Raw genomic sequence first — 26,367 nt, forward strand, 5'->3', positions numbered from 1 at the left:
GACGGGAACTGGTTAGGTCTCGAATCCTTAAAGAAGCGGAGAGCTTTGAGACCATCCTGGTGAGGGATGGAGGTATATAGGGACCGGACATCCATGGTGAAAATAAGGCGGTGGGGGCCAGGAAACTTAAAATTATTGAAACATTCAGGGCGTAACAAATGTCACGAATATTGGTGGGAAGGGATTGAACAAGCGGGGATAAAACAGTGTCGAGGTATGCAGAAAATAGTTTGGTGGAGCAGGAGCAAGCTGAGACAATGGGTCTGCCTGGATAGGTAAGTTTGTGGATCTTAGGTAGGAGGTAGAAACGGGAAGTTCGGGGTGTGGGAACTATGACGTTATGGCAGTGGATGGGAGATCCCCAGAGCTGATAAGGTTGGAGATGGTGTGGGAGACAATGACCTGGTGCTCCATAGTGGGGTTGCGAATTGTCGCTGTGACTCGGCAAGGTAGAAGTCAGTACGCCAAACTGCAACAGCGCCCCCATTATCAGCGGGTTTTATAGTGAGGTTAGGATTGGTGCGGAGGGAGTGGGTAGCAAACTGTTCGGAAGGAGTGAGATTGAAATTGGAACAAGGTGTGGTGAAGTGGAGACGGTTGATGTCCCGTCGGCAGTTAGCAATAAATTGCATTGAATTGAACGATCTTTAAGTCGTTATACATAGGTACAATGAAACTCTGTATGGCTTCCTTTCAGGCAATTAAATAAAGCGGTAGATAAAAACAAGACAGCAATAGAAAAACAGTATTCAATAGATAAGTAGCAGAAAATTAGTTGCAGCAGCACCAGGACATCACAGCAATGCACAGTGTCGTTAGTGCAAGTATTTGAGTCCTAATGTGTGTATGTGTGTGTTCACAGTTTCAGTCATTGTTCTGTGAGAGTGGTGTGATGGAAGCTGCAGCTCTGGGATAGAAGCTGTTCCTCAGTCTATTTGTTCTGGCCTTTAGTGTCCTGAACCATTGGCTGGACGGCAGCGGGTCAAACAGGGAGTGACTTGGGTGTGTAGTGCCTCTGGTTATGCTGATTACTTTCCTCCTGAGTCTGCTGGAATAGGTGGTGTCCACTCAGGGCAGGCAGAACACCAGAGCGGGGTGTGCATGAAGAAGAGGAGGAACTGATCACGGGAAAAGGGGTCAACGGTGGGTGTGGGAGAGTCCTTGCCGAAGAACCAGGTTCGAAGACGGAGCCGGCGGAAGAAGAGTTCAGCGTCATTGCGCACGCAGAAATCGGTGAGGTGTGTGCGAAGGGGGACAAAGGTGATGCCCTTTCTGAGCACAGAGCGCTCTGCCTCAGAGAGTTGAAGGTCGGAGCGGATGATAAAGATCCGGCAGGGATGAGAGCTGGGATCAGAGGAGCGAGGTAGGCTGGTAGTGTCAGTGGAGAGGGGAGGGTTGGAGTGAGAGGAGGATGAAGCCTCTGAGGGTCCAGGAGCTGATGCTGGGATCTGAGGGAGACGAGGTTGCGGAGTATTCATGGGGGAAGTGGAGATGGGAGTTACAATAGCAGCACTTGAAGACCCGGCATGGAGTTCAAGGCTGGAGTCGCAGTTGGAGCTTGTGCATTCGCTTTGCAGGTGTCCATGGTCGTTGGAACCCGCATTTTTGCTGCTGGAGTCCGAGTTTTGAATTTGCCCTGGATTGGTAGAGCCGCTGATATCGACGGCGGGGGCTGCTATCCGAAGTTCATGCCTGCTAGCGTCGAAGCCGGCAGACTCTGGAGTCTGCAGATGGAAGATCTTGCGATCCTTTCCTAACATGACAAATTCAAAAAAAAAAAAAAACGACGATTCCACGCATGGATCCGATGGAGGATGAAATTACGGGCAGGTCCATAACATGCGGCGATGAAAGTGTCCCGGAGGTGTGGAAGCGTCTGGGATAGGGACGCCAGGTACCTCCTCATGTTACCACTCCCAAAGCTCGATGGGAGAATCAACTGGACGAAGAGTCATTTAAATGTGAGTACCTGGGATCCTCAGAAGTTCCAAACTCAGAGCCTCGAAAACGAATCCTGAAGCCAACTGGAGTAAGTTGGCAGAAGAGACACGTTCCAAGGAAGGATATATGGCTGTAGCAACGGGTTTGGGTGAGTGTGTGGGTAGTAACGTGTTTGGGGCATTATACAAGTATGTGAAGAGCAAGAGGATGAGTGGTGTGAGACTAGGACCAATCAATTTCGACAGTGTAGACATGTGTTTGGATCCGGAGGATTTAGAAGCAGTTCTTAATGAATACCTTGGCCGAGTATTCAGTAGGGAAAAGACCTTGGTGTTTGAAGGGATGACCTACAGCAGTCTGGAAGTTGAGTATATAGACATTGAGAAACAGGATGTCCTGAAGCTTTTGAAATGTCTGCAGTTAGATAAGTCACCAAGACTACTCTGGGAAGCGCGGGATGAGATTAGTGATCCTCTTGGAATGATCGTTGCGTCAACAATTGGAACGGGAGAGTGCAGAGGATATTTACAAGGACGTTTCTTGGATTAGAGGGTGAACCTGATTACAATAAGTTAAGTGTACTTGGCATTTTCTTCTTGAATCGTCGAAGATCGAGAGGTGATCTGAGAGAAGTGTTTAAGATTATAAGGGGCATTGATTGTGTTGATAGCCAGAGGCTTTTTTCTAGGGCTGAAATAGCTCACACGAAGGGGAAGAGTTTTAAGGTGCTTGGAAACAGCTACCGAGTGGCTGTCAGGGTTAAGTTTTTCGCAGTGTGGTGAGTGCCTGGAATATACAGCCGGCGGCGGTGGTGGAAGTGGAGCTCAGCAATATTCTCAGTACTTTCCTCTGCCAAATTATCTTAAATCCTCCTGAGGGACTCTGATAATTCTGCCACAAGCATATTAGCCACCCTTGGGTTCAGGTATAACATACCCTTCATACAGGTCGTCCATTCCTTGGAAGAGACCTGAATAAGATTGATAATCAGGTTTTACACGATTGGCATGGTCGTGAAATGTGTTACCTTTGCAGAGGCAGTACATTGCAGTACATGGAAAGCAAACTGAATTACAGTGATGTTCTGAGGAGGTGCTTGTTCCATTTTACCGCGTTCATTACTTTTTTTGTTGTTGTTGTTGTTGCTTCTGTTGATATTTAAAAAGTTCCCAATCATTTAGTTTATGCTCTGTTCTGTTCCATTCCTTTGTTGTTTTATATTTCTCCTTTTGGCTCTGACTTCACTTGTTAGCGTCAGATATATCATCTTGGGATTAAAGCCTTCTTTTCTTCTTTGCTTCTTTGTGATGTATATATCATGCCTTTCGAATTGCTTCCGGAAATTCCAGACTTTGTTCTCCTGTCGTCATCGGGGCAATGTCTTTTCCAACTAATTCTGGTCAACTCTATTTTCATGTCTCTCTAATTCCTTTTGCCCCATTGTAATACTGGTGCATCTACCTTTAGCCTCCATTAATCTACATGATCCTCCCAAACATAATTCAGTGAAGCCTACAACATCAAACATACCCATCTGTAACTGTTCTGCACGTTCATCTACCTATTCCCTGTACTGTCCGCAATTAAACATAATGGGTTCTCTGTAATGTTAACTGTTGAGGAAATGGTTTCTCTGTAGAAGCAATGCTTAGGTTATAACTAGAGATAACGGGTGGCTAACCAATGGGACAAGTATTGTTCTTTCTTGTGTGTCTGGGAGCCGGGGTTTCTCGTGAGCTTCTTCGTCGAGGAGAGAAGAAGAGCAAGCACGCGTGTGTAGAGCACTGCTAGACCACCGGACGGCGTATACTGGAAACCGATTATTGGATGGTCAGTGACGTTCAGCGGTGTTCGATGGTGGAGGACTGCCTACCGAGGGAGCTCCAATTGATACTGAGACTTTAAATTTGGGCCCTTATTTGTTTTTGTTTTTTTTTTTCATTTTCATACTAACCCTATAATCAAATTAGGATTCATAAAGTCTATCATTTAATTGAATATGTTGTCCTCTCTGATAGTTTGCGTTGTGCGTTTGTGATCGGGCATTTATTGCACAGCATCCACCCAAACGTGAATACCCAGACTGGCGGGGCCGAAAGCTGATTCCCGTAAACGATCGCGAGCGGCCGAACCTGAGAATTGCATTTGTGGGAGCAACTTCCGGGACTGATTCCGTTGGATGCTGTATGATCGCCTTGTTTAAATTAGTACTGGTATGGATGCTTCTGGGGTTGAACGCTGGTGTGATCTGTGGGATTATCGGTAATTAATGCGTGCGTGTTGACTGGGGTGCATATTCGTATCCCGAATGAATTGTTAATTCGATGTTTGAGTATGGTTAAAGCTGTCGGGATGGTTGACATCGTACGGGAATTCTTCAGAGACTCGGCTTCATAATATTAGTACGGCTGTTAATCAGTCGCTGAAAACAAAAGAAAAAAAAATGACTGGCACATTTTACTCAAGTCAATTCATTTCAACGTCAGCGAGTACATAATATGGAATATCAAACATGTGGTGAATTCCTCAGGGCATGAAAGATCTTAGTTTAACCGCAAAACTGCCATATTTCATTGATTAAACCAGGAGAAGCTTTGCCTTTTTTACAATGATAATAATTATTTATTGTAATCGAAAGGAGGTTTAATATCACCGGCATGTGCAATGAAATTCACTGTTTTGCAGCAGCGGTACAGTGCAATAACTTATTATTGTTTTTTTTTTAAATTAAAATGTGAAATATAAAATAATAATTTAAATAAGTAATGTAAATAAAGGCAAAACTCTTGAGATAATGTTCGTGGGTTGATTCACTATCCATTCATAAATCGCATTGTGGAGAGGAAGAATCTGTTTCTGAAATGCTGATATGTGTCTTCAGTTTACTGATATTTAAAAGGGGATCGGAACATCATATTTCCACACAGAGGATGCTGAGTTTGTGGAACGATCTCTCAGAAGAAGTGTTCCTTGCAGGTATATTTACAAGGTTCTAGAAGCACTACACAGGATAGTCCATATTTACCTATAGATCGGCCATGAATTTATGATTTCTTGATTCTGGCTCAGTTAGGGAGTCTCTGGGGGGTGGGGGGGGGGTCATGGGAGAAAACGATTCTTCTGTGAATCCTACATAAGCAGTCTGCAATGAAGACATCGTTTATTTGATGTGCTTTGTATTCAAATTGTCTACTTCCAAACTGTTATTAACACGAACACTCTTCTTACACATAGACACAGTGTCGTTTATGCTTTCACACCAAGAACCCCATATCATTTCCGTTCATTATATATCCCGCAATCCAGGTGAAAGCAGATTTAAAGATATCGTGTAATCTAAAGATTTCATGAGAAGAAAAATAAAGCTTACAAAAGGTTCAGAGAACCAGGCAATGTAGGAGACCTAGAAGATTATAAGGCTAATTGGAAGGAGTTTAGGAAGGAAATTAGGAGAGCCGGAAGGGGCCGTGTGAAGGCCTTGGCGGGCGGGATTAAAGAAAACCCCAAGGCATTCTACAAGTATGTGAACAGCAAGAGAATCAGACTTGAAAGAATAGGACCTATCAAGTGTGACAGTGGGATTGTGTGTATGGAACCGGAGGAAATAGCAGAGGTAATTAATGAATCCTTTACTTCAGTAATCACTATAGAAAAGGAACTTGGTGATTGTACCGATGACTTGCAGCAGACTGAAAAGCTTGAGCATGTAGATATTAAGGAATAGGATGTGCTGGAGCTTTTGGAAAGAATCAATTTGGATAACTTGTCAGGACTGGATCAGATAGAATGCCAGGCTACTGTGGGAGGCGAAGGTGGAGATTACTGAGACTCTGGCGATGATCTTTGTATCATCAATGGGGACGGGAGAGGTTTCGCAGGATTGGAGGGTTGTGGATGCGGTTCCTGTATTCAAGAAAGGGAGTAGAGATAGCCGAGAAAAATATAGACCAGTGAGTCTTACCTCAGTGGTTGGTAAGTAGATGGAGAAAATCCCAAGAGATAGGTTTTATGAACATTATGAGGTATAATACGATTGGGAGTAGTCAGCATGCCTTCCTCAAGTGCACGCCGTGCCTTACGAGCCTTATTGAAATATTTGAGGATGTCGCTAAACACATTGATGAAGGAGGAGCAGTAGATGCAGTGTACATGGATTTCAGCAAGGCAATTGATAAAGTATCCCATGCAAGCCTTATTAAGAAAGTGAGGAGGCATGGGACCAAGGGACATTGCATTGTGGATACACAACTGGCTTGCCAACAGAAGGCAAAGACTGGTTGCAGACGGGTCATATTCTGCATGGAGGTCAGTCACCGGTGGAGACCCTCAGGGACCTTTTCTGCGACCCTTCGTGATTTTTATAAATGACCTGGTTGTGTCATGGTTCAGTCCGTGAAGTCCGTATTCATGTTCACGGTCCGGTCCGTGGACTCAGGACTTCGGGTCTTCCAGCTTTACCTTGATTGAGTTAATCATAGGCACCCGATTTCCAACTTTGGGCTTGGAATATAAGTCGCCTTGGGGTTGAGTGTGCGCGTTGTCTCGTCAGTCCCGCTTTGAGCAACCAGCTGATGGAAGGATACAGAAACGATTTGTGATCTCTAGGTCTGGTTGGTGTACCACCGCTTCATGGAGCCTTGTTGCCAGTCTTTTTGGTATGGATTTGGCTGTTTCATATGCCAGCTGAGTGGCCGGCAGCCACTCAGAGCTAGGTAGGGATCCGGCTCTTTCTGTATTCAGCTGAAGTTGCTGGCTGAACTGAGACTTGCAACTACCCAGGAGCAGAGATGGAACTGCCTGTTGTTCTTTGGTGTCTATCGAGTGGGAAGCCGGAGGATTGACAAACTTTTTAAAGGACAACAGAAGGTAACTAAAAAGGCAATACGCAGAGAAAAAAAATGAGGTACGAAGGTAAACTAGCCAAGGATATAAAGGAGGATAGTAAAAGCTTCTTTAGGTATGTGAAAAGGAAAAAAAAAATATTTAAGACCAAAATTGGCCCTTGAAGACAGAAACGGGTGAATTTATTATGAGGAAAAAGGAAATGGCAGATGAGTTGAACAGGTACTTTGGATCTGTCTTCACTAGGGAAGACACAAACAATCTCCCAGATGTAATAGTCGTCAAAGGACCTAGGGTAATGGATGAATTGAAGGAATTTATATTACGCAGTAAATGGTGTTGGATAGGCTGCTGGGTCTGAAGGCCGATAAGTCCCCGGGACCTGATGGTCTGCATCCCAGGGTACTTAACGAGGTGGCTTTAGAAATCGTGGACTATTGGTAATCATTTCCCAATGTTTCATAGATTCAGGATCAGTTCTTGTAGATTGGAGGGTGGCTAATGTTGTCCCTCTCTTCAAGAAGGGAGGAAGAAAGAAAACAGGGAATTATAGACCGGTTAACCTGTCGTCGCTTGTGGGAAAGATGCTGGTGTCAATTATAAAAGATGAAATTACGACACATCTGTATAGTAGTAACAGGATTGGTCCCAGTCAGCATGGATTTACGAAGGGGAAATAGTGCTTGGCTAATCTTCTGGAATTTTGGGGGGATGTAACTATGAAAATGGACAAGCGAGAGCCAATGGATGTAGTGTACCTGGACTTTCAAAAAGCCTTTGATAAAGTTCCACATAGGAGATTAGTGGGCAAAATTAGGGCACATGGTATTGGGGGCAGAGTACTGACATGGATTGAAAATTGGCTGGCTGACAGAAAACAAAGAGCAGCGATTAATGGGTCCCTTTCGGAATGGCAGGCAGTGACCAGTGGGGTATTGTAGAGTTCAATGCTGTGACCGCAGCTGTATATTAATGAGTTAGATGAGGGAATTCAAAGTAACATTAGCAAATTTGCGGATATCACAAAGCTGGGTGACAGTGTGAAATTTGAGGAGGATGTTATGAGAGTGCAGGGTGACTTGGATAGGCTGGGTGAGTGGGCAGATGCATGGCAGATGCAGTTTAATTTGGATAAATGTGAGGTTATCTACTTTGGTGGTAGAATAGGAAGGCAGATTATTATCTAAATGGAGTCAAGTTAGGGAAAGGGGAAACACAACGAGATCTAGGTGTTCCTGTACATCAGTCACAGAAAACAAGCATGCAGATACAGCAGGCAGTGAAGAAAGCTAATGGCATGCTGCCCTTCATAACAAGGGGAATTGCGTATAAGAGCAAAGAGGTCCTTCTGCAGCTGTACAGGGCCCTGGTGAGACCACACCTGGAGTACTGTGTGCAGTTTTGGTCTCCAAATTTGAGGAAGGACATTTTTGCTATTGAGGGAGTGCAGCGTAGGTTCACAGGTTAATTCCCGGGAAATGTCGAAAGATTGGAGCGACTGGACTTGTATACTCTGGAATTTAGAAGGCTGAGTGGGGATCTTATTGAAACATATAAGATTATTAAGTGATTAGACACGCTGCAGGCAGGAAGCATGTTCCCGCTGATGGATGAGTCCAGAACCAGAGGCCACAGTTTAACAATTAGGGGTAGGCCATTTAAACGGAGTTGAGGAAAAACGTTTTCACCCAGAGAATGGTAGATATACGGAATGCTCTGCCCCAGAAGGCTGTGGAGGCCAAGTCTCTGGATGCTTTCAAAAAAGAGATGGATAGAGCTCTTAAAGATTGTGGAATCAAAGGTGTGGGGATAAGGCAGGAACTGGATACTGATGGTGGATGATCAACCATGATCACAGTGAATGGGGGTGCTCGCTCGAAGAGCCGAATGGCCTACTCCTGCACCTATTGTCTATTGTCTATTACCTATTGTCCTCTTCTCCTCGCCTCCGTGGGTCAAGTCAGGCCGTTTTGCCGTTGTCCTGCGGGGGTATTTGTCTAGTCTTGCCCTTGCCTTTGTTGGGTAAGTCTGGCCGTTCTGCCGTTACCTAATGGAGAGAACTTTCCCACCTTGATGTGGAGATGAAGTTGAGCCCCGGCTTGTCTTAGGATATGTCCCAGATCTATGTCTAGGTTCTGTCCTGCCCCATGTTCCTGTCGTGTTAACGATGAGTCCTGGCTTTTCGAAGGACAAATCCCGGCTCTATGTTAATGTTCAGTTCCCTGTCGGTCTCTGAGCTCCAGCCTCCGAGTTATCAGCCTCCACATTTCAAGCTTCGAAGATCCCGCAGACAAGCTCCAAGAACCCAAGCCCCGAGGATCACGCAGCCAAGCTCCAAGAATCCAAGCATCGAGGACCCCACAGCCAATCTCTAAGAACCCAAGCCTCGAGGATCACGCAGCCAAGCTCCAAGAAACCAACCCTCGAGGATCCCGCAGCCAAGCTCCAAGAACCCAAGCCTCGAGGATCCCGTAACCAAGCTCCAAGAACCCAAGCCTCGAGGATCCCGCAGCCAAGCTCCAAGAACACAAACCTCGAGGATGCCGCAGCCAAGCTCCAAAAACCCAGGCCTCGAGGATACTGCAGCCAAGCTCCATGAGCCAAATCCTTGAGAATCCCCAGCCAAGCCTGAGGACCTAGAGCCCAGCTTCAGGCCTGAGGACCTACACCCCAGCTTCAGGCCTGAGGACCTACACCCCAGCTTCAGGCCTAAGGACCTAGACACCAGCCTCAGGCCTGAGAACCAGGACCCCAGTCTCAGGCCTGAGGACGAAGACACCAGGCTCACGCCTGAGGCTTAACACCCCAGCCTGAGGCCTGAGGACTAAGACCCCAGCCTCAGGCCTGCGGACCAAGACTCCAGCCTCAGGCCTGAGGACCAAGACCCCAACCTGTCTCCAAGCTCAGGCCTCTAAACCCCAGCCACGTCCTGTCCTGAAGCCAGAAAATGGCCTAGCCTGGTTCTGGGGTTCGAGCCCGAGGCAAGACCCAGGTTCTGGACCCTTGTCCAGTCATGGGCTCGGATTCCAAGCCTTGCCTCCTAGTTCTGGTCCAGCTTTCCCTGGCCCAAATCTGCTTTCTTGACCCTGCTACTTGCCTGAATCCTGTCACTTCACTACTATAGTCAAGTTCTGTTCCTTGTACTTCAGTGTCTATGTCTTGCATTTGGTTCCGTTCCTAGTGCCCCTCTGTGACAGGTTGAGGAAGTGGAGGGATGAGTTAGTAAGTTTACTGCTGACACAAAGGTTGGAGGTATTGTGGATAGTGTGGAGGGCTTTCAGGGGTTACAACAGGACATTGATACAATGCAAAACTGGGCTGAGATATGGCAGAAGGAGTTCAACCCAGGTAAGTGTGAAGTGGTTCATTTTGGTAGGTCAAATATGATGGCAGGAGCAGAACATATATGTCAAGGAAGCTCCCTCAGAATTACATCTGTCACAGACAGGATTTATATGACAATAAAAACAAGCTAAAGCATTCTTGCACATATGGGCCCTATAAACCTACTTAAATTGTATCAAAGCGTGCCTAGCAGACATTGAAGAAATGTTAATTAGTTGGAGTTTTTTTCTCCCATTTCTCTATAGGTAAAGCTACCTAGTTCACTTTCCTATTCATTTTAAATTTTATCAGATATACTGAGACGTATTTTCGCAACCAAATCATAAATAATTGCTGTTGAACTCTTCTTTCCAATATTTTTATTAATTTATATATATAACAATGCAGAGTACAGAGAGGAAAATATATGTCAATACATTAAACTAAATCACATAAAAGGCCACTTACCCTATATTAGTACAAGTCAGTTATTTCATAACATTGAAAAATAATAATTTTATTATATAAAAAATAGAACCCACGATGAACACCGAAGCTGATTAGTAGAAGGGAAAAAAAAAGATTGTCAGTCATCATCTGTGCTTTAACAACAAATCAAAGGATTTGAAAATAATTTAGAAAAGGTTCCCACAATGTCTGAAATTCTGCATTAGATTCAAAGATTGAATATCTAACCTTCTCTAAATTTAAGCATGGCATCACATCACGTGACCATTGGGCGTGAATAGGATGGGCCACATCTGTCTTTTTAAGCAAAAGTGTCCTACTCGCCATAAGAGACATAAAAGCCAAAATGTTCAAATCAGTTCGCTCCAAAATAATATCCTTTCCTCCAACTATACCAAATAAAGCAGTCAAAGGATTAGGCTTAAAATTTACTTTTAAAAGTATCGGGAAGGTTTCAAATACTTTTTTTCCAGTTTGTTTTCCAAGACTCAGACATATCCAGAACATATGAATGAGTAAAGATTCTCCATTATTACATTTTTCACAATACGGAGATTTATCTAAATAAAAACGAGACAATTTATCCTTAGTTATCTGGGACCTATGGACCACTTTAAAATGAAGGAGAGAGTGACGGGCACGTACGGATGAGGTGCTGACCAAGTTAAAAATTTGATTCCAAGTTTCCTCAGAAATTGAAGTCTGTAAACCTTGTTCCCAAAGATTTTTAATTTTATCTAAAGGAACACTTCTCGTTCCCAACAGCATATTGTTAATATTAGATATAGATCTAATTAAAAACTTTCAGATTAAAGATTACAGCCAGTAGATTCTTATCAGGACTTTTAGGAAATGTACATATTTGAGAAGGTAAAATAAATTCTTATTTGTAGATAACGAAAACCATGCGTTTTGGGTAAACTATATTTAGTGGACAATTGTTCAAACGAACAAAAAAGACTTCCCTCCACAAGAAAGTACTGAAAGCATTTAATACCTAATCTACCCCATTCTCTAAAAGCCACATCAGTCATAGAGGGCATATAAAAAACTGGGAAAAAATAGGACTCGATAGAGAAAATCTCAATAAGCCAAAATATTTTCGGCATTGTATCCAAATCCTCATAATGTGTTTAACTACCAGATTATCAGTTAACTTACTCAAAGACAAAAGAAGCGAGGATCCAAAAAGGGAAATAATAGAGACTACATTAAAAGAACTAGTTTCTAAAACACTCACTTTAGACAATTCTCACGATTTATATAATATAACCAACATGTTAGATTTCTTATATTAACTTGCTAATAATAAATTCTGAAGGTTGGTAAGGTTAATTCTCCATTCTTATTATCGTTCTGAAGATGAATTTTATTTAATCTAGAACGCTTGTTCTTCCATATATAAGAAGATATAATAGAGTCAAGAGAATCAAAAAAAACGATTTAGGAATGAACACCGGCAATGCCTGTAAAAGATATATAAATTTAGGTAATACATTCACTTTGAGAGAGGTTTAAAGCTATTTTTTTTTCTTTCTGCATTGTCTGTCTGATGTGGTATCGGAAAAGTAGGTAAAATAACATTCAAAAAATTTCTAATCTGTAAAATCTGAAAAAAAATGTGATCTAGGCAAATTATATTTATTTGGCAACCATTCAAAAGACATGAGGCAATTATCCATGAATAAATCACGAAAACATGTTATTCCCTTCCACATATGTTCTGGTCTTGCCCTCTTTTGGACAAAATATTGGAAAGATATTTTTGATATTATATCAGTAGTTTTGCGTATTGATTTACAACCTTATCCTATGACTGCAATTTTTGGAATACCAGTGATAGATTCTGGTCATTTATCCCCTTCGGCTTGCCGTTTGATTGCATTTGTTACATGAATAGCCAGAAGATCCATTTTATTTAAATTGAAAGATTCTAATCCCCTTACTATATTTTAGCGGTTTTGCCAAACTATAAGACCTTTAAACTTGGAAAAAAAAAAATAGGAGTGGTACTGTCGATCCTTCGGTTAAATTTGAGGAAACTTGGAGGTCATTTATTCAACATTTTCATATGATATAAGCTGTTATTTTCCAATTCCTTTTTAATAACTATTTGTTTCTGTATAGAGGAGCGGAGTTAATGACAAATAATTATTTTAACCGATGAAACATGGCAGCCCAGCATTTACCATAGAACTATAGAACCATAGAAACTACAGCACAGAAAAAGACCCTTTGGCCCTTCTTGGCTGTGCCGAACTATTTTCTGCCAAGTCCCACTGACCTGCACACGGACCATATCCCTCCATACACCTCCCATCCATGTATCTGTCCAATTTATTCTTAAATGTTAAAAATGAACCCGCATTTACCACCTCGTCAGGCAGCTCATTCCATACTCCCACCACTCTCTGTGTGAAGAAGCCCCCACTAATGTTCCCTTTAAACTTTTCCCCCCTCACCCTTAACCCATGTCCTCTGTTTTTTTTTTTTCTCCCCTTGCCTCAGTGGAAAAAACCTGCTTGCATTCACTCTATCTATACCCATCATAATTTTATATACCTCTATCAAATCTCCCCTCGTTCTTCTACGCTCCAGGAAATAAAGTCCTAACCTATTCAACCTTTCTCTGTAACTGAGTTTCTTAAGTCCCGGCAACATCCTTGTAAACCTCTGCACTCTTTCAACCTTATTTATATTCTTCCTGTAGTTTGGTGACCAAAACTGAACAAAATACTCCAGATTCGGCCTCACAAATGCCTTATACAACCTGATCATAACATTCCAGTTCTTATACTCAATACTTTGATTAATAAAGGCCAATGTACCAAAAGCTCTCTTTACGACCCTATCTACCTGTGAGGACACTTTTAGGGAATTTTATATCTGTAATCCCAGATCCCTCTGTTCCACTGCACTCCTCAGTGCCTTACCATTAACCCTGGATGTTCTACGTTGGTTTGTCCTTGAAACGTGCAATACCTCACACTTGTCAGTATTAAACTCCATCTGCCATCTTTCAGCCCATTTCTCCAGCTGGTCCAAGTCCCTCTGCAGGCTCTGAAAACCTTCCTCACTGTCTACTACACCTCCAATCTTTGTATCATCAGCAAACTTGCTGATTCAATTTACCACATTATCATCCAGATTATTGATATAGGTGACAAATAACAATGGATCCAGCACTGATCCCTATGGCACACCACTAGTCACAGGCCTCCACTCAGAGAAGCAATTTTCTACCACCACTCTCTGGCTTCTTCCATCGAGCCAATGTCTAATGCAATTTACCACCTCTCCATGTCTACCTAGCGACTGAATTTTCCTAACTAACCTCCCATGCGGGACCTTGTCAAAGGCCTTACTGAAGTCCATATAGACAATATCCACTGCCTTCCCTTCATCCACTTTCCTGGTTTTTAGTGTAGGGGGACTTTTTCTTTGTGTATATATATGGAATCTTTTTCATGTTCAGTTATTAAGAAATTGGGCGGCTTAAATTACATGTTATTCAGAGTCTGTGTCTGTATACGTTAATGGTTATTAATGTAATCCCCATCTCTTTGTATCATTATCATTGTTATGCTTATCAATTTGAAACTCAACAAAAAAGACTGAGAAAGAAAGAAAGACAAATATGATGGCATCATATAGTCTTAATGTTAAGACTGTTGGCAGTGTGGAGGATCAGAGGGATCTTGGGGTACGAGTCCATTGGACATTCAAAGCAGCTGCGCAGGTTAACTCTGTCGTTAAGAAGACGTACGCTGTATTGGCCTTCCTCGATCGTGGAATTGAATTTAGCAGGCGAGAGGTAATGTCGCAGCTATATAGGACCGTGGTCCGACTACACTTGGAGTACGGTACTCAGTTCAGATCGCCTCACTACAGGAAGGATGTGAATGCCATAGAAAGGGTGCAGAGGAGATTTTCAAGGATGTTGCCTGAATTGGGGAGCATGCCTTATTTGAATAGGTTGAGTGAACTTGGCCTTTTTCTCCTTGGAGCGATGGAGGATGTGAGGTGACCTCATGGAGGTGTAAAAGATGATAAAAGGAATTGATCGTGTGGATAGTCAGAGGCTTTTTCCCAGGGCTGAAATGGTTGCCACAAGAGGACACAGGTTTAAGGTGCTGGAGAGTCGGTACAGAGGAGATGTCAGGGGTACGTTTTTTACTCCAAGAGCGGTGAATGCGTTGAATGGGCTGCCGGCAATGGTGGTGGAGGCGGCTAAGATAGGGTCTTTTAAGAGAATTTTAGATACGTACATGGAGCTTAGGGAAATAGAGGGCTATAGGTAAGCCTTGCAATTTCTGACGTAGGGACCTGTTCGGCACAACTCTGTGGGTCGAAGGGCCTGTATTGTGCTGTAGGTTTTCTATGTTTCTATGTTTTATGTTTCTAAATAGAAGGAGGGGAAGAAGTACAAACAAGAAAACACTGAGACCATTTTGTATTTTGTTAAAATATACAGGAGTTACGCACAGCTCCAAATAAGAGTTTATATTCTAGTATCATAGACACATGGTATCATATAGCGGATTTGTTAACAAAAAGAAAACACATTCATACCAAGACAGAAAACCATTAGTATGTAAGGTCCACTTTATTGCAAAGTGATTGTGTGTTCTGAAAATGGTGTGATTATTGCTGGCCGACCGTAGACCCTTGGTTCCTGTATGTGTGGGTGCTTTTGATATTAACTTCTCTATGCAAACCTCTTTAAATAAATGGTAGAAATAGTCAAAGGCCTGCCAAATTTGATTTAATCGTGTTGTGATAGCTGGTCAATGCGCTGAAACAAGAAGCAAATGAAGATGGAGTAGGAGAAGATGACGGCACGACGGCAGCGCGCGCGGCCACTTTGGTGGTGATGACTGTTATCTGTCAAGTAGGGACCGTGCACAAGTCTGATTTGCTGGAAACAGACGTGAGAGTACGGAGGAACGTCTGGAAAACCTCTGAAATGCCCGCTTCGGTGCCGCTGCTACTCTGTGGTAACCGGAATCTCCAGAGCAGAAGGCCCCGAAATCCTCGGCTTTGCGTATTTCAGCTGCCGGGGCGAGGTCGAAGGCGCTCGGCAGAGGATGGCGCTCGGGAGGCTATATCGGAGAGGCTGGTCGGAAGCTCGAAGTTTTGGAACAGATGGACACTGTGTCGGCTGTGGGAGGCTGCTTCCAAGGCATCGGCAAGTTGACGGTGCCTGGAGGTTTATGGCAGGGAGTTTCTCCCTTTTGCCGCCGCCATCGGGGACTCGGGGACCTTATAGACTTTATTTACCGTACCCATGTTTGTTCTTCATCAAATTATGGTATTGCTTTGCAATGCTGTAACTATATATTATAATTATGTGCTTCTTTCTGTGTTAGTCTTTGGCTTCTCCTGTTTTCTGTGATATCACTCCGGAGAAATATTGTATCATTTCTTAATGCATGCATGCATCACTGAATGACAGTAACAGAAGACTAGGTGTTCTCATATTCTAAAATACGTTGACACGATAATAATATTTGACGTTTTATTATTGGAAAGGCAGTGCTTAATCTGTATTTTAAGGACGGATGATATTATATTGGAGACAATTCAATAGTCTTGTATGCACATGACGAAAAGCTGAGTTTGCAGGTTAGGTGTATGCAGTAACAGAAAACTTGCATGAAATATATGAGATCTCTCTCTTCCAACTTCAACGGTCTTTTGAACTCGGCTTATCAACGGACAGAAAGTATCTCTCACTCCATTGTGTTTACAATTAGATGAGTGCTATGATTTATTCGCAAGGATGAGGAAAAAAACTACAGAACAGAAAACCTGTCACAGTCAGGTTTGCCATGAACCCGTTCAACGGAGCAGCAAGATTTATGTGCTCAATGACTTATGTTATTAATTTATCTGTTTCAGGACAAACAATTCACTTTACAATTGTAGACAATATTGGTCCAATTCATGTTGTTTCGTAAAATCCTTCATGGATGTGATTACCAAAAGTACAGAGGAGGAAAATTGATCATATGAAGTTACTATTACACTACTTTTTGTGTTCATAGTCATTGTGGTATGAACCAGATATTGGTCGTATTCAACGAGGTATGTGTCCGTGTGCATGAAAGCCAGATATGACGCTTTCCAAGTATAGCCAGGATGCAAGTACTGTCCTGGCAATGGAGGGGAAAGAGGAGCAGGGGGTCTTATCAATGTGCAGCTCTTCGAGAAGACAATGCCCAATGTTCTGTGCACATGTATATTAGGGATGATTATACCTACAAATATTTTCAAGAAATTGTCTTGATTTTTTGTTTGTTTGTTTGTTTTGGAGTGATGCCATTGTACAGCGAGGAAAGACTGGATAGAATAGAGCTACTCAGTTTTTCGCAGAAAACAAATATGTCGCATCAGTCATGGTCTGACTAAAAGGCGCGTCTGGGGATCGGAGATGGTATATTTCTTCCCTTTTCCATGGCGACTAGAGTTTTCGCAATGTGTTCACGGCTTGCAAGGCGGATTTTACTCAGGTCTATTGCAAGCCATTAACATATTTTCCAGTTGTGCCATTTACTGAACGAACACTTTATTATTACCATTCTTCAAATATTCATAAACAACCGCTTAATTGTTTCGCTGATTAACCGATTCATGCAAGAATTGTTTTCTCTCATGACCTTCCCAGAGAGCCTCTAACCGAGCAGTTCTACCGCTTAATTGTCTCGTTGGGGATTCTGCTCAGACGTACAAAACGGTTTATCTTCGTCCAGTACAACATTGTGCACCATATTGAAATTAACATTGCAACAGTGAAACAATGCATGAACCGGTGAATGGTCTTGTATACACCATCTATTACCTAATTCTTGCAGCTGTCGGAATTCCTGGTAAGATTGAAATCCATTTGAATTGTGTGCCTTTGTGTTTATTTGTTATTGTTGGTTACCCATGATGTATATCGTGTCTTAGTGCATCTCTCTGATTCGGATATTCAAATCCGTGATACATCGATGGTACAGAGCAATGCACAAACAGGCAAAAATTATGGGATCAATTAAATATCTTTACATGATACTTGATCGTCACGCCGACACACGCATCGGCTCTGGCCATTCCGTGTCACGAAACAAGTGCAAATAACATTACACAACAGTTCACTCTCATTTAAAGATGTAGATATAGGTAGATCTATTGCCTCGGCCGGTACCTTTCCGATTAACGTATTGCAGACATAGGAACACCCTCCGAGACACGTTGTGGTGAACTTTGTCAACGACAATCGGAAGATACAAATAATGAATATCATTTGCTAAAGTCTACTTCGTCCCAGAAAACGGCTGGAAAGACGAAAATGAAATATTTTTGCCTCAGCATTTTGAATTTTGGAAATTCGTGTACTCACATCAGGTTCAATTACGGATTTCGTTACAATGAAATCAGCCTGTCCTGCGAAGGGATGTATAGTGTTTTTTTTTTTTTTTTTCTCTCTGCCCCATCGAATTTTGCCAAGGTTTGTATTTGAATGAAACCAGAAGAGAGTTTTTGAAGGAGATGTTCATAACATGGTGAGCAAAAACCGATTACAACTAACTGATGTAGAATCCATTCGACGCCTTTCTATTGGTGGGATTTGCGGACGGTTAAATGCATATGAGTTTAACAATGAGACCGGAGGATATGTTAGAGGTAGAGATTGAGGCCATCCAATTTTGGAAGTCGTTCATATAAACCCAGTTGCACATGCAGAGGTCGGGGTAGCCAAAAGAAAGAGAAACACGGAGTGTTTCAATTACATGATTTTTATCGACACCAGTAGATTTATTAGAAAGCATTATTTCTATGTAAGCCAACACTTTTTTTGTCCAAAATTGGATTTGAATGAAATTGGAATGAATTGCTGTTAAATAAGATTTCAACCAGATCCATTTCTATGGTGAACAATTCACTCGTCGCCATGCTGTATTACAGAAACGCGGATGGGACATGGATTCTCTGTGGTAATTAAATGAACGTGATTTAGTGACCGCGAGTTAAACGTTATGCGGAGTGCTTCCAGTTTTAAATTATGGGTGTACAGTCTTGTTTCTAACTTCTAGTTGATAGCGTAGCACGTGTTGTAATTTGAAACCGAAAAAGATCTTTCTTGAAGAACGGTCAACCAACTAGAATGTAGGCGAACAAGCACACTTTAAGATTTAACACTTCTCACGTGTTACCTTATGTGCTCAGTTTACACGTACTACCTTATCTGTTGGGTTTATACAATGCCCTTCTTATACCACTTCACTGAAAGTTCCTACAAAGTACTGAATAGTGTCGTACTGTCAAGAACATCTTGTTCTCTGCTTTTAATATAATTCTGGTTAATGTCAAACTAAAGACAATGACGTAATTTTTTGTACAAAATGAGAATTCTGGTAGTTTATTTTTTTTTTTATTTCTTATTTTATTACAGCGAATATCGCTGCCATTGTGATCCTGTCCCGAGGGAAATGCGGCCTCTCTAAATGTATCAGTTACTACCTGGTTGGTATGGCAGCGTCGGACCTGCTCGTAGTCATCACCGGAGTAATACTGAATAGGATTGTTGGCACTTACTTTCCAGGTAGCATCATGTCGATGACACCAATATGCAGTTTCAAAATCGTTCTTATTTACGCATCCAGGGACATTTCTGTTTGGTTAACGGTTGCCTTCACATTCGATCGCTTCGTGGCCATTTGCTGCGGCAAACTGAAGACCAGGTACTGCACGGAGAAGGTGGCTTCAGCCGTAGTTTGGACAGTTTTTACACTGGGCTGTTTACAAAACATCCCATGGTACTTTAAGTTTGAACCGCTGTACATAATCAACGAGACGTCGTGGTACTGCCACACAAAAGCCACCTTCTACACCGCTCCGTTGTGGATAATATATTCTGCTTTTAATTGCATCGCAACCCCTTTCCTCCCGTTCTTTCTTATCATGCTGCTCAATATCGTGACTGTTAGAATCATTGTTGTGGCGAGTGAAGCACGCAAGTCTCTTCGCCGCCACAACAACAAGGACCCTGAAATGGAGAATAGGAAAAAGTCTATCGTTCTACTTTTCGCCATTTCCGGCAGTTTTGTTCTCCTGTGGATGACCTTTATCATCCATTTCCTCCACTATCGCATCACGAATACGTTGACATATACGGGTTACGATGATCCCGTGTTTATCTTACAAGAGGTTGGCTATATGCTCTTGCTCCTGAGTTGCTGCACAAACACTTGCATTTATGCAGTGACTCAGCAGAAGTTCAGAGAGGAATTGAAAACATCACTAAAATACCCATTCAAACAGATCATCGCATTTCTCAAAAATAGAAATCCTTGACCACATCCGAATACACGAGTGTGATGGGCATGTGGAACGAAAAGACAAATACAATGCATTCCCAATTTCCCTCACAATAGCATTTAGCAGAGAATTTTTATATAGACTTCCGGATAGCTACAACAATAAGCACCATTCTAATCGACCCAATGTTCCTCGCAATTGAGAATTCAGTGTGCTTAGCTATGTCAGTATCTCAGTTATTCAAAGCGTGATCTGGAAGAAATAACAATAACCTTATCGCACAAAGCAAAAGGGGACAATTTTCATCATCACTGTTTATCAGAAAATGGTTCACAAATAACAGATGGACCCAATATAATCTCTGTAGCCATGTTAAAACAAATAAAGCGTGAGGTAGCAGAAGAGTTGGAAAGAAAACAAACCAAAGTTCTCAAGAATCCTATACAAAAAAAAATGAAGATTTCACCCGCCGAAAATTTGGGGAAAAATGAATGCCAATTCCTTCAACAATATTATATTACTAAAACGTTTAGGAATACTTGGAATATTTGAGGAAATACACGCAAGCATTAACAGCTATGCAGAGCAATAGCCACAAAATAGAGCCCCATAGTAAAGAAAACCCAAAGCAGAGTACTGAAATTAGAACACTTAACACTGCATAAGAGAATAAGAAGCAAAATAGGACTTTAAAAGCAGAAGTAGCATAGCGAACGGACTACAAATTGGATAATCCAAGCAAGAAGGTTAAGAGAAAAGGGGAGGAAAAATATGGAAATATAGGCTGCTTGCGATTAACCGTGCAAAAACATTTTCTATTCACAGACAGACTAAAGCAAAAGCCTGATCCATACAATTCTAGACTAAATAGGTATAGGAAATTCGCCATACTAAACAAAACAGTGTTATTAGTTAAACATGTATATACAGACAATGGAACTAAATTCTACATAGTAAAACATTAATAAAATTACCAACAAAGTGAAAATACAGTTTTGGATAAATGTCTAGTCAAACAGGGCGACACACATTCAAGAAAGTGAAGGTTGTCATACGACTGAATACAGGCAAAATCCTGAAGGTACGATGAGTATGCTAAAAGCAGTTATAATCAATATCCATTGTTAGAAACTTACCGGCAGTAATAATATTCGAAAGGTCTGGCGTAATTGTTTTAATTTCATTCATCCATGCCAAATGATAAGGGCAATAATTATTATTATTGATCTAAAGAAATACGAATGACTTTGTCGCACAAAATATAATGGGACAATTTTCATCATCACTGTATCTCACAAAATGCTGAATAACAGATCGGCCCAATCCAATCTCTGTAGACATGAAGAGCTGGATGGCTGAGACAATATAAAACATACATCTTTCCGAAAACGAAACTACAAATGAGCCATCTAAACATCGTCTTATTAATTATTTACCGACTGTAACATCATGCATCTCACACTTTTTTTTTTCCACTCATTTAGAAAACCTCAACGTACTTAGTAAAGGCAAAAATGACGCCGTCAGCGTATGAAAGGACAATAGGTAATAGATTTTATAATTCTAAATCAAGGCTGGCCTAAAAGCAAAACAAAAAAAAAAAAGTCATCTTGTTATATTGACTAGCAAACCGCATTTTTTTTTCTGTACAATAGTCATGGAAAACAGGTTCTTAATATATAAACTACACCGAACACTTGTGAAACTCCTTCTACATCTGATGATATACTATTTATCAACCAACAATTTAACAATCAAAAAAGAACAACTACCTATTATGAAAATAAACCGAAACATTTTTCAGGGGGGCTGTCTGAGTCCACAAAGTACAGTATTTCTCCAGTTTTAAACCCGCTCTAAAATTTACTGAATCGGACTAACGTAGGGAAAGAAATGAGAATTAAGCAAACAAATTATACATTGACACACCTTCTATACATGGATGATGTGAAGTTATGTGCTCCTTCAGCAGTAAGACTAAAGCAAATAATTATAATAGTGGAAGCTTTTTCAAAATATATAAACATGAACTCTGAAGGACGTAATCGCACAATATTAAACATATCGAAATGTGGAATAGAGTTATTAGACCGTCGGTCAGACCAGTAGACACAAAGCCACCTATAGATGGAAATGAATCGCATATATATTTAGGATATCTGCAAAAGAAACAAAATGGATGAAAGTGCGATAATATCAATACTTTCGTCAGCATTTCTGTCATGGCCAATCACAATCCGCTAAACTGAGCTGTTAAGCCAGAATAACAGTAGTACATTGTAATGCATAATAATAAAAAAGTCAACTCAGAAATTTAATAGTAAAGGGTAAAAAGCTGTTGCTGAATCGTTGGATGTGTTCCTTCTGATTCCTGGACCTCGTTCCTGCTGGTAACAATAGAAAAGGGCATGAAATGAATGTTGTGAGTCCTTAACGATAAATGCCGACTTTTTTAAAGCATCGTTCCTTGAAAATGTCCGGGATGGTGGGGCTGTCTGAGTTCACAACATTTTATGTAGTGTTTGTTTTTTTTCTCTGATCCACTGCAGTGTCCACCCACCTCCAAACCAGACGATATTGCAGCTATTTAGAATGTTCTCCAGAATACATCTGTAGAATTTTGCGAGTATCCTTAGTGATATACTAAATCTCCTCAAGCTCGTAATGAAATATAGCCTCTGTAGTGCCTTGTTCATTACTGCATCGATATTTCGGGCACAGGATAGGTTATCAGAGACATTGGTAACGAATAAATTGAAATTGCTCACACTTTCCACTCCTAATCCCTCGATAAGGAGTGATATGTGTCCCCTCTCCTTGCCCTTTCTGAAGTCCGCAATCAGTTCATTAGTCTTACCAACGTTGAAAGCAACATAGAAAAAAAATATAACAAAGGCAATAAATATTTCCGCTATTCCCATAGTAACATTTTATTTTGGCATAATTGCTTGGTCCGAAACCGATGTAGAAAATTTAGCAAGAAAAAAAAAAGTCAGAATTGAAAAGGCAAATTATTAAAAATAACACTATTATGGCTACACAGCAATATCAATGTTAATCTTCAGAAAGCTACTTGAATAGTGCGAAAGTTCCTGGCAGTGCACAAATAAGAGTGCTAGGATATTCTCATACCTTAGGTTTTACCAGCTTGAGCTCAGATAAAATTATAACAAGTTCACTTAAAATTGAGATAACGTAAACAGTTAAGAGAAGAAAGACACGCATGAAATGGTTATTAGAAGTAAATACATTCACAGTACTTGCATATTACAGAGTAATGGGACTTTAAACTGAAATGGCAGCATACAGGGACAATCTTTATCAATATTTTTGGCACAATATCTATTTGTTCAAATCATTAACGGATTCATTTACAGAAACCCAATGTTGTACAATCAACTGCGAGCTCCGAAATTGCTGAAGTTATTAAGAAACAAAATTGAAACCTTAAGAGAAGAAACCGTCCGCTTAAACGACTACAAATATGATAACCCGAGTATCAAAGTTAAGAGAAAGCCAAGGAAATTTACTGTGAGTTTTTTTTTTTTTAAACGAACAATCTAAATAAAGCCTTGTGCAATTTAGAGGGATTATGCAAATGCAAATAGAAAGAAATAATAATTATTATAAATTAGTAAACAATAAATATCGAGAATATGTGATGAAGAGTCCCTGAAAGTAAGTCTTCGGTTGTGGGAAAATTTCAATGATAGGGTAAATGCAGTTGAGTGAAGCTCACCGGTTTGGGTCACGAGCCTGATTGTTGAAGTGTAACAACTATTCCTGAACATGGTGATGCTTTCCTAAGGTTCATATACCTTCTTACTGGTGGCAGCAGCGATGAGGGAACATGTCGTGCGCCAATGTACCCCGATAATGGATGTTGCCTCCTTGCAACAGCGTATCATGTAGATGTGTTCAGTTATGGAGGGTACATTACGCATGATGGACTGGGTCATATCTATTACTATTACCGATTGCTCTCTCCATACTAGTCTGTGATGCAGCCTGTTAATATACTGTTCACTGTACATCTAGAGAACTTTGCCAAAGTTTTACAAATCATCCTGAATCTTCACAAACACCACAATAGAAGTTTGCTTCGTAATTGCATTCACGACTATGCCCAAGGCAGTCCTTAAGTATTGTTACGTACCCCGTAACTGGGTTGCCAAACCGGCAGAAATGGATCACTCAGTTGGAGTCTGGATTACTGGAACTAAGAAAGTTTTATTAAAGAAATAAGCAACACAGTACTCTAATCAAAAGGATAATAAATACAACAGTTCAGCAATGATAAACACACATGTACACAGAACTAGAATAATAGGATCAATCAAGCTCTATCGTCGTCTAGTGGTAAATGACCAGTTTCAAAGTGACGCAAAGTTCAGTTCAATTGAGTTCAGTTCAGTTCACAGTAATCACTGCCGTGGCAGAGAGAGAGAGAAAGCGAATGATTACTCTCACAGTAATCACTGTCGTGCCGGTGGACGGTGGACAGGGTGGGGGTGGGGGCGGGAGGAGAGAGAGGGCGAAAGCGAATGAATATTCAAAACGGCTTCTACACAGACCTTCGATATTCCTCGCAGTCAGCTTTCGGGCGAGCCCTTTGTAATGTCTTTTGAGGTCACCGACTGTGACCCCTCTATTTCAGATACGATCGTTCCTCAGCGGTGAACCCGGCACCCAGGCAAGGGCGGACACACACCAGGGTCCCGCCGATCGTACCTTTCCACCCTGTGTGTCTCTGGCTTGGTCCCGCGACAGCCCTCGAAGTACTCCTACCGACTTGTGGGAGGTGCACTGCTTCCAGGGTCTCGTTATCTCGTGGTGTCATGTGTGTCTTGCCTTAGCGAGTCTATCCCTTTTTATCCCCCTGCTGGGGTATCGCCTGTCCATCACACTTCAAACAGTTCAGGGTTCAAAAAGGAGTCGATCTTGACAGTTCTCAGACCGTGTCTCCTTCCGTTAAACTCTCCTGTCTCTTCATTAACATTTCCAAATGGTGCTCCATTGTCTTCCTTATCGCTCTTTCTCCTGAAGACAGGTGGCAGATCAACTGCTGACCCCACTGGTGCCAGCACAGGACAGTTAACAACTTAGTCTATGTGTACTTTTTTGTAACCCTCTTTCGTCACACCCCTCACCTTTAAGGATTTTTACTGTGGTAAAAATTACAAACATGAATACATTATTAGATACACACAAATATACATCTTCATCAGCTATTTGGCTAATACAGAGAATTTTAAGTAGTCAACACCTGACAGACAATCAGCAATCACATTTTCTGTTCCTTTTATATGTGTAATTTTTAATAGTCCCCTAAGTCAGGCTCCAATTTAGCAAACTTCATTGTGGCCAAAAACACTGATGAATTGCGATCAGTGTAACCTCTCATTGGGTTTCGTCCCGGACCAAGATAACAAGGGTCGTCCCATCCCGACTTAGTTTTCTCTCGCAAGGGCTTAGTAGGAGGGGGAGGGGTAGCAACCGCAGAGTTATTGCAAAACTTCCTACAGTACCCCACCATCTCCAAGAGCCTTCTGAGGGCCCTCTTGTCTGTAGGGGTTGGGATGTCAGAGATAGACCGAACTTTAGCTTGCATCGCTGCCAGCTGCCCCTGTGTCACCACAATTCCCAGATAAGTGACCTTCATGTGGCCGAACTCATTTTTTCAAGGTTCACTATCAAGCTGGCTTCAGACAGCCTTATTAAATCGCCAATATACACTTCTGTGTTCGTTAGCCCTTCCGTCACTGAATAGCTCATCCTATAGGGCTGTTGCTCACTAGGCTCACCTAGCGACCCAAACACCACCCTACGTCCCAGTTCTTTGCATCGCCTCGGGACAATCAAACACACATGTGCGAGTCGTTTAATTACTTCTCCTAAAGAGTCGCTTTGTTCGGGGATTAAGGGAGAGACCTTATCAGCAGAGCTGGCCAAAACAATAGCCTTCTACCATCAGGTCGATACCATACTCATCTTTTCAAAATGTTATTTTTTCTTATCAGGGGGACCCTAGCTTCATTGATTTCCGCGCTAACACCGACTAGGTTTGTTAGCATATCAAAAGCCTGTGATTGTCTCAGCTGGTGTCTGCAATAATCAATAACATCCTTCCTCCTGTGCAGCCAGTAAATGATTCCGCCCACTGTTTCCCTCCACCCAAAATGTCCACGAGGGGTATCTTGTGGGTCAGGTTAAAAATCTCATCCTCAGAGATTTTTGGCACCATCCCCCATTTCTCATCTGCGGGTACGGTAGTTGGTCTCCCTTTCTTCCTTAGCGCTCCCTCCTTCACACAATAGCCTACTGGCTCCCTTTTTAATTCTGAGTCAGAGAGAACTGTCTCCGCTAAATCCATCAGCTCCTCGTCTCGCTCCTGTGCCTGTATAAATTCCTTCTTTTCTAATGATAAATCTACCTTAATTTCCCCACTTCCTCCTGCTTCATTACGTTCCTTCTTTTCACTTTCTACCG

The 26,367-nt window shown here is 41.8% G+C and overlaps 1 protein-coding gene across 1 annotated transcript; it reads left to right on the forward strand.

Annotated features, from left to right (window-relative positions):
• Positions 1-1,847: 1,847 nt before the first annotated feature.
• On the forward strand, positions 1,848-19,914 carry LOC140202050 (probable G-protein coupled receptor 139). Its single transcript, XM_072266906.1, has 3 exons — positions 1,848-1,894; positions 1,983-2,089; positions 19,013-19,914. Exons 1-3 carry the CDS (start codon positions 1,848-1,850, stop codon positions 19,912-19,914), a joined length of 1,056 nt encoding a protein of 351 aa, XP_072123007.1.
• The last annotated feature ends 6,453 nt before the right edge of the window (positions 19,915-26,367 follow it).

Source organism: Mobula birostris, chromosome 8, assembly GCF_030028105.1.
Source record: "Mobula birostris isolate sMobBir1 chromosome 8, sMobBir1.hap1, whole genome shotgun sequence".
NCBI classification, from domain to species: domain Eukaryota; kingdom Metazoa; phylum Chordata; class Chondrichthyes; order Myliobatiformes; family Myliobatidae; genus Mobula; species Mobula birostris.

Excerpts from the sequence above, each read along its gene's own strand:
- LOC140202050 (XM_072266906.1), top strand. The coding sequence starts at position 1,848 with ATGAAAGTGTCCCGGAGGTGTGGAAGCGTCTGGGATAGGGACGCCAG. Across the intron at positions 1,895-1,982 it reads GTCTGGGATAGGGACGCCAG|AAGTTCCAAACTCAGAGCCT; the intron begins GTACCTCCTCAT and ends TGGGATCCTCAG. Across the intron at positions 2,090-19,012 it reads GGCTGTAGCAACGGGTTTGG|CGAATATCGCTGCCATTGTG; the intron begins GTGAGTGTGTGG and ends ATTTTATTACAG.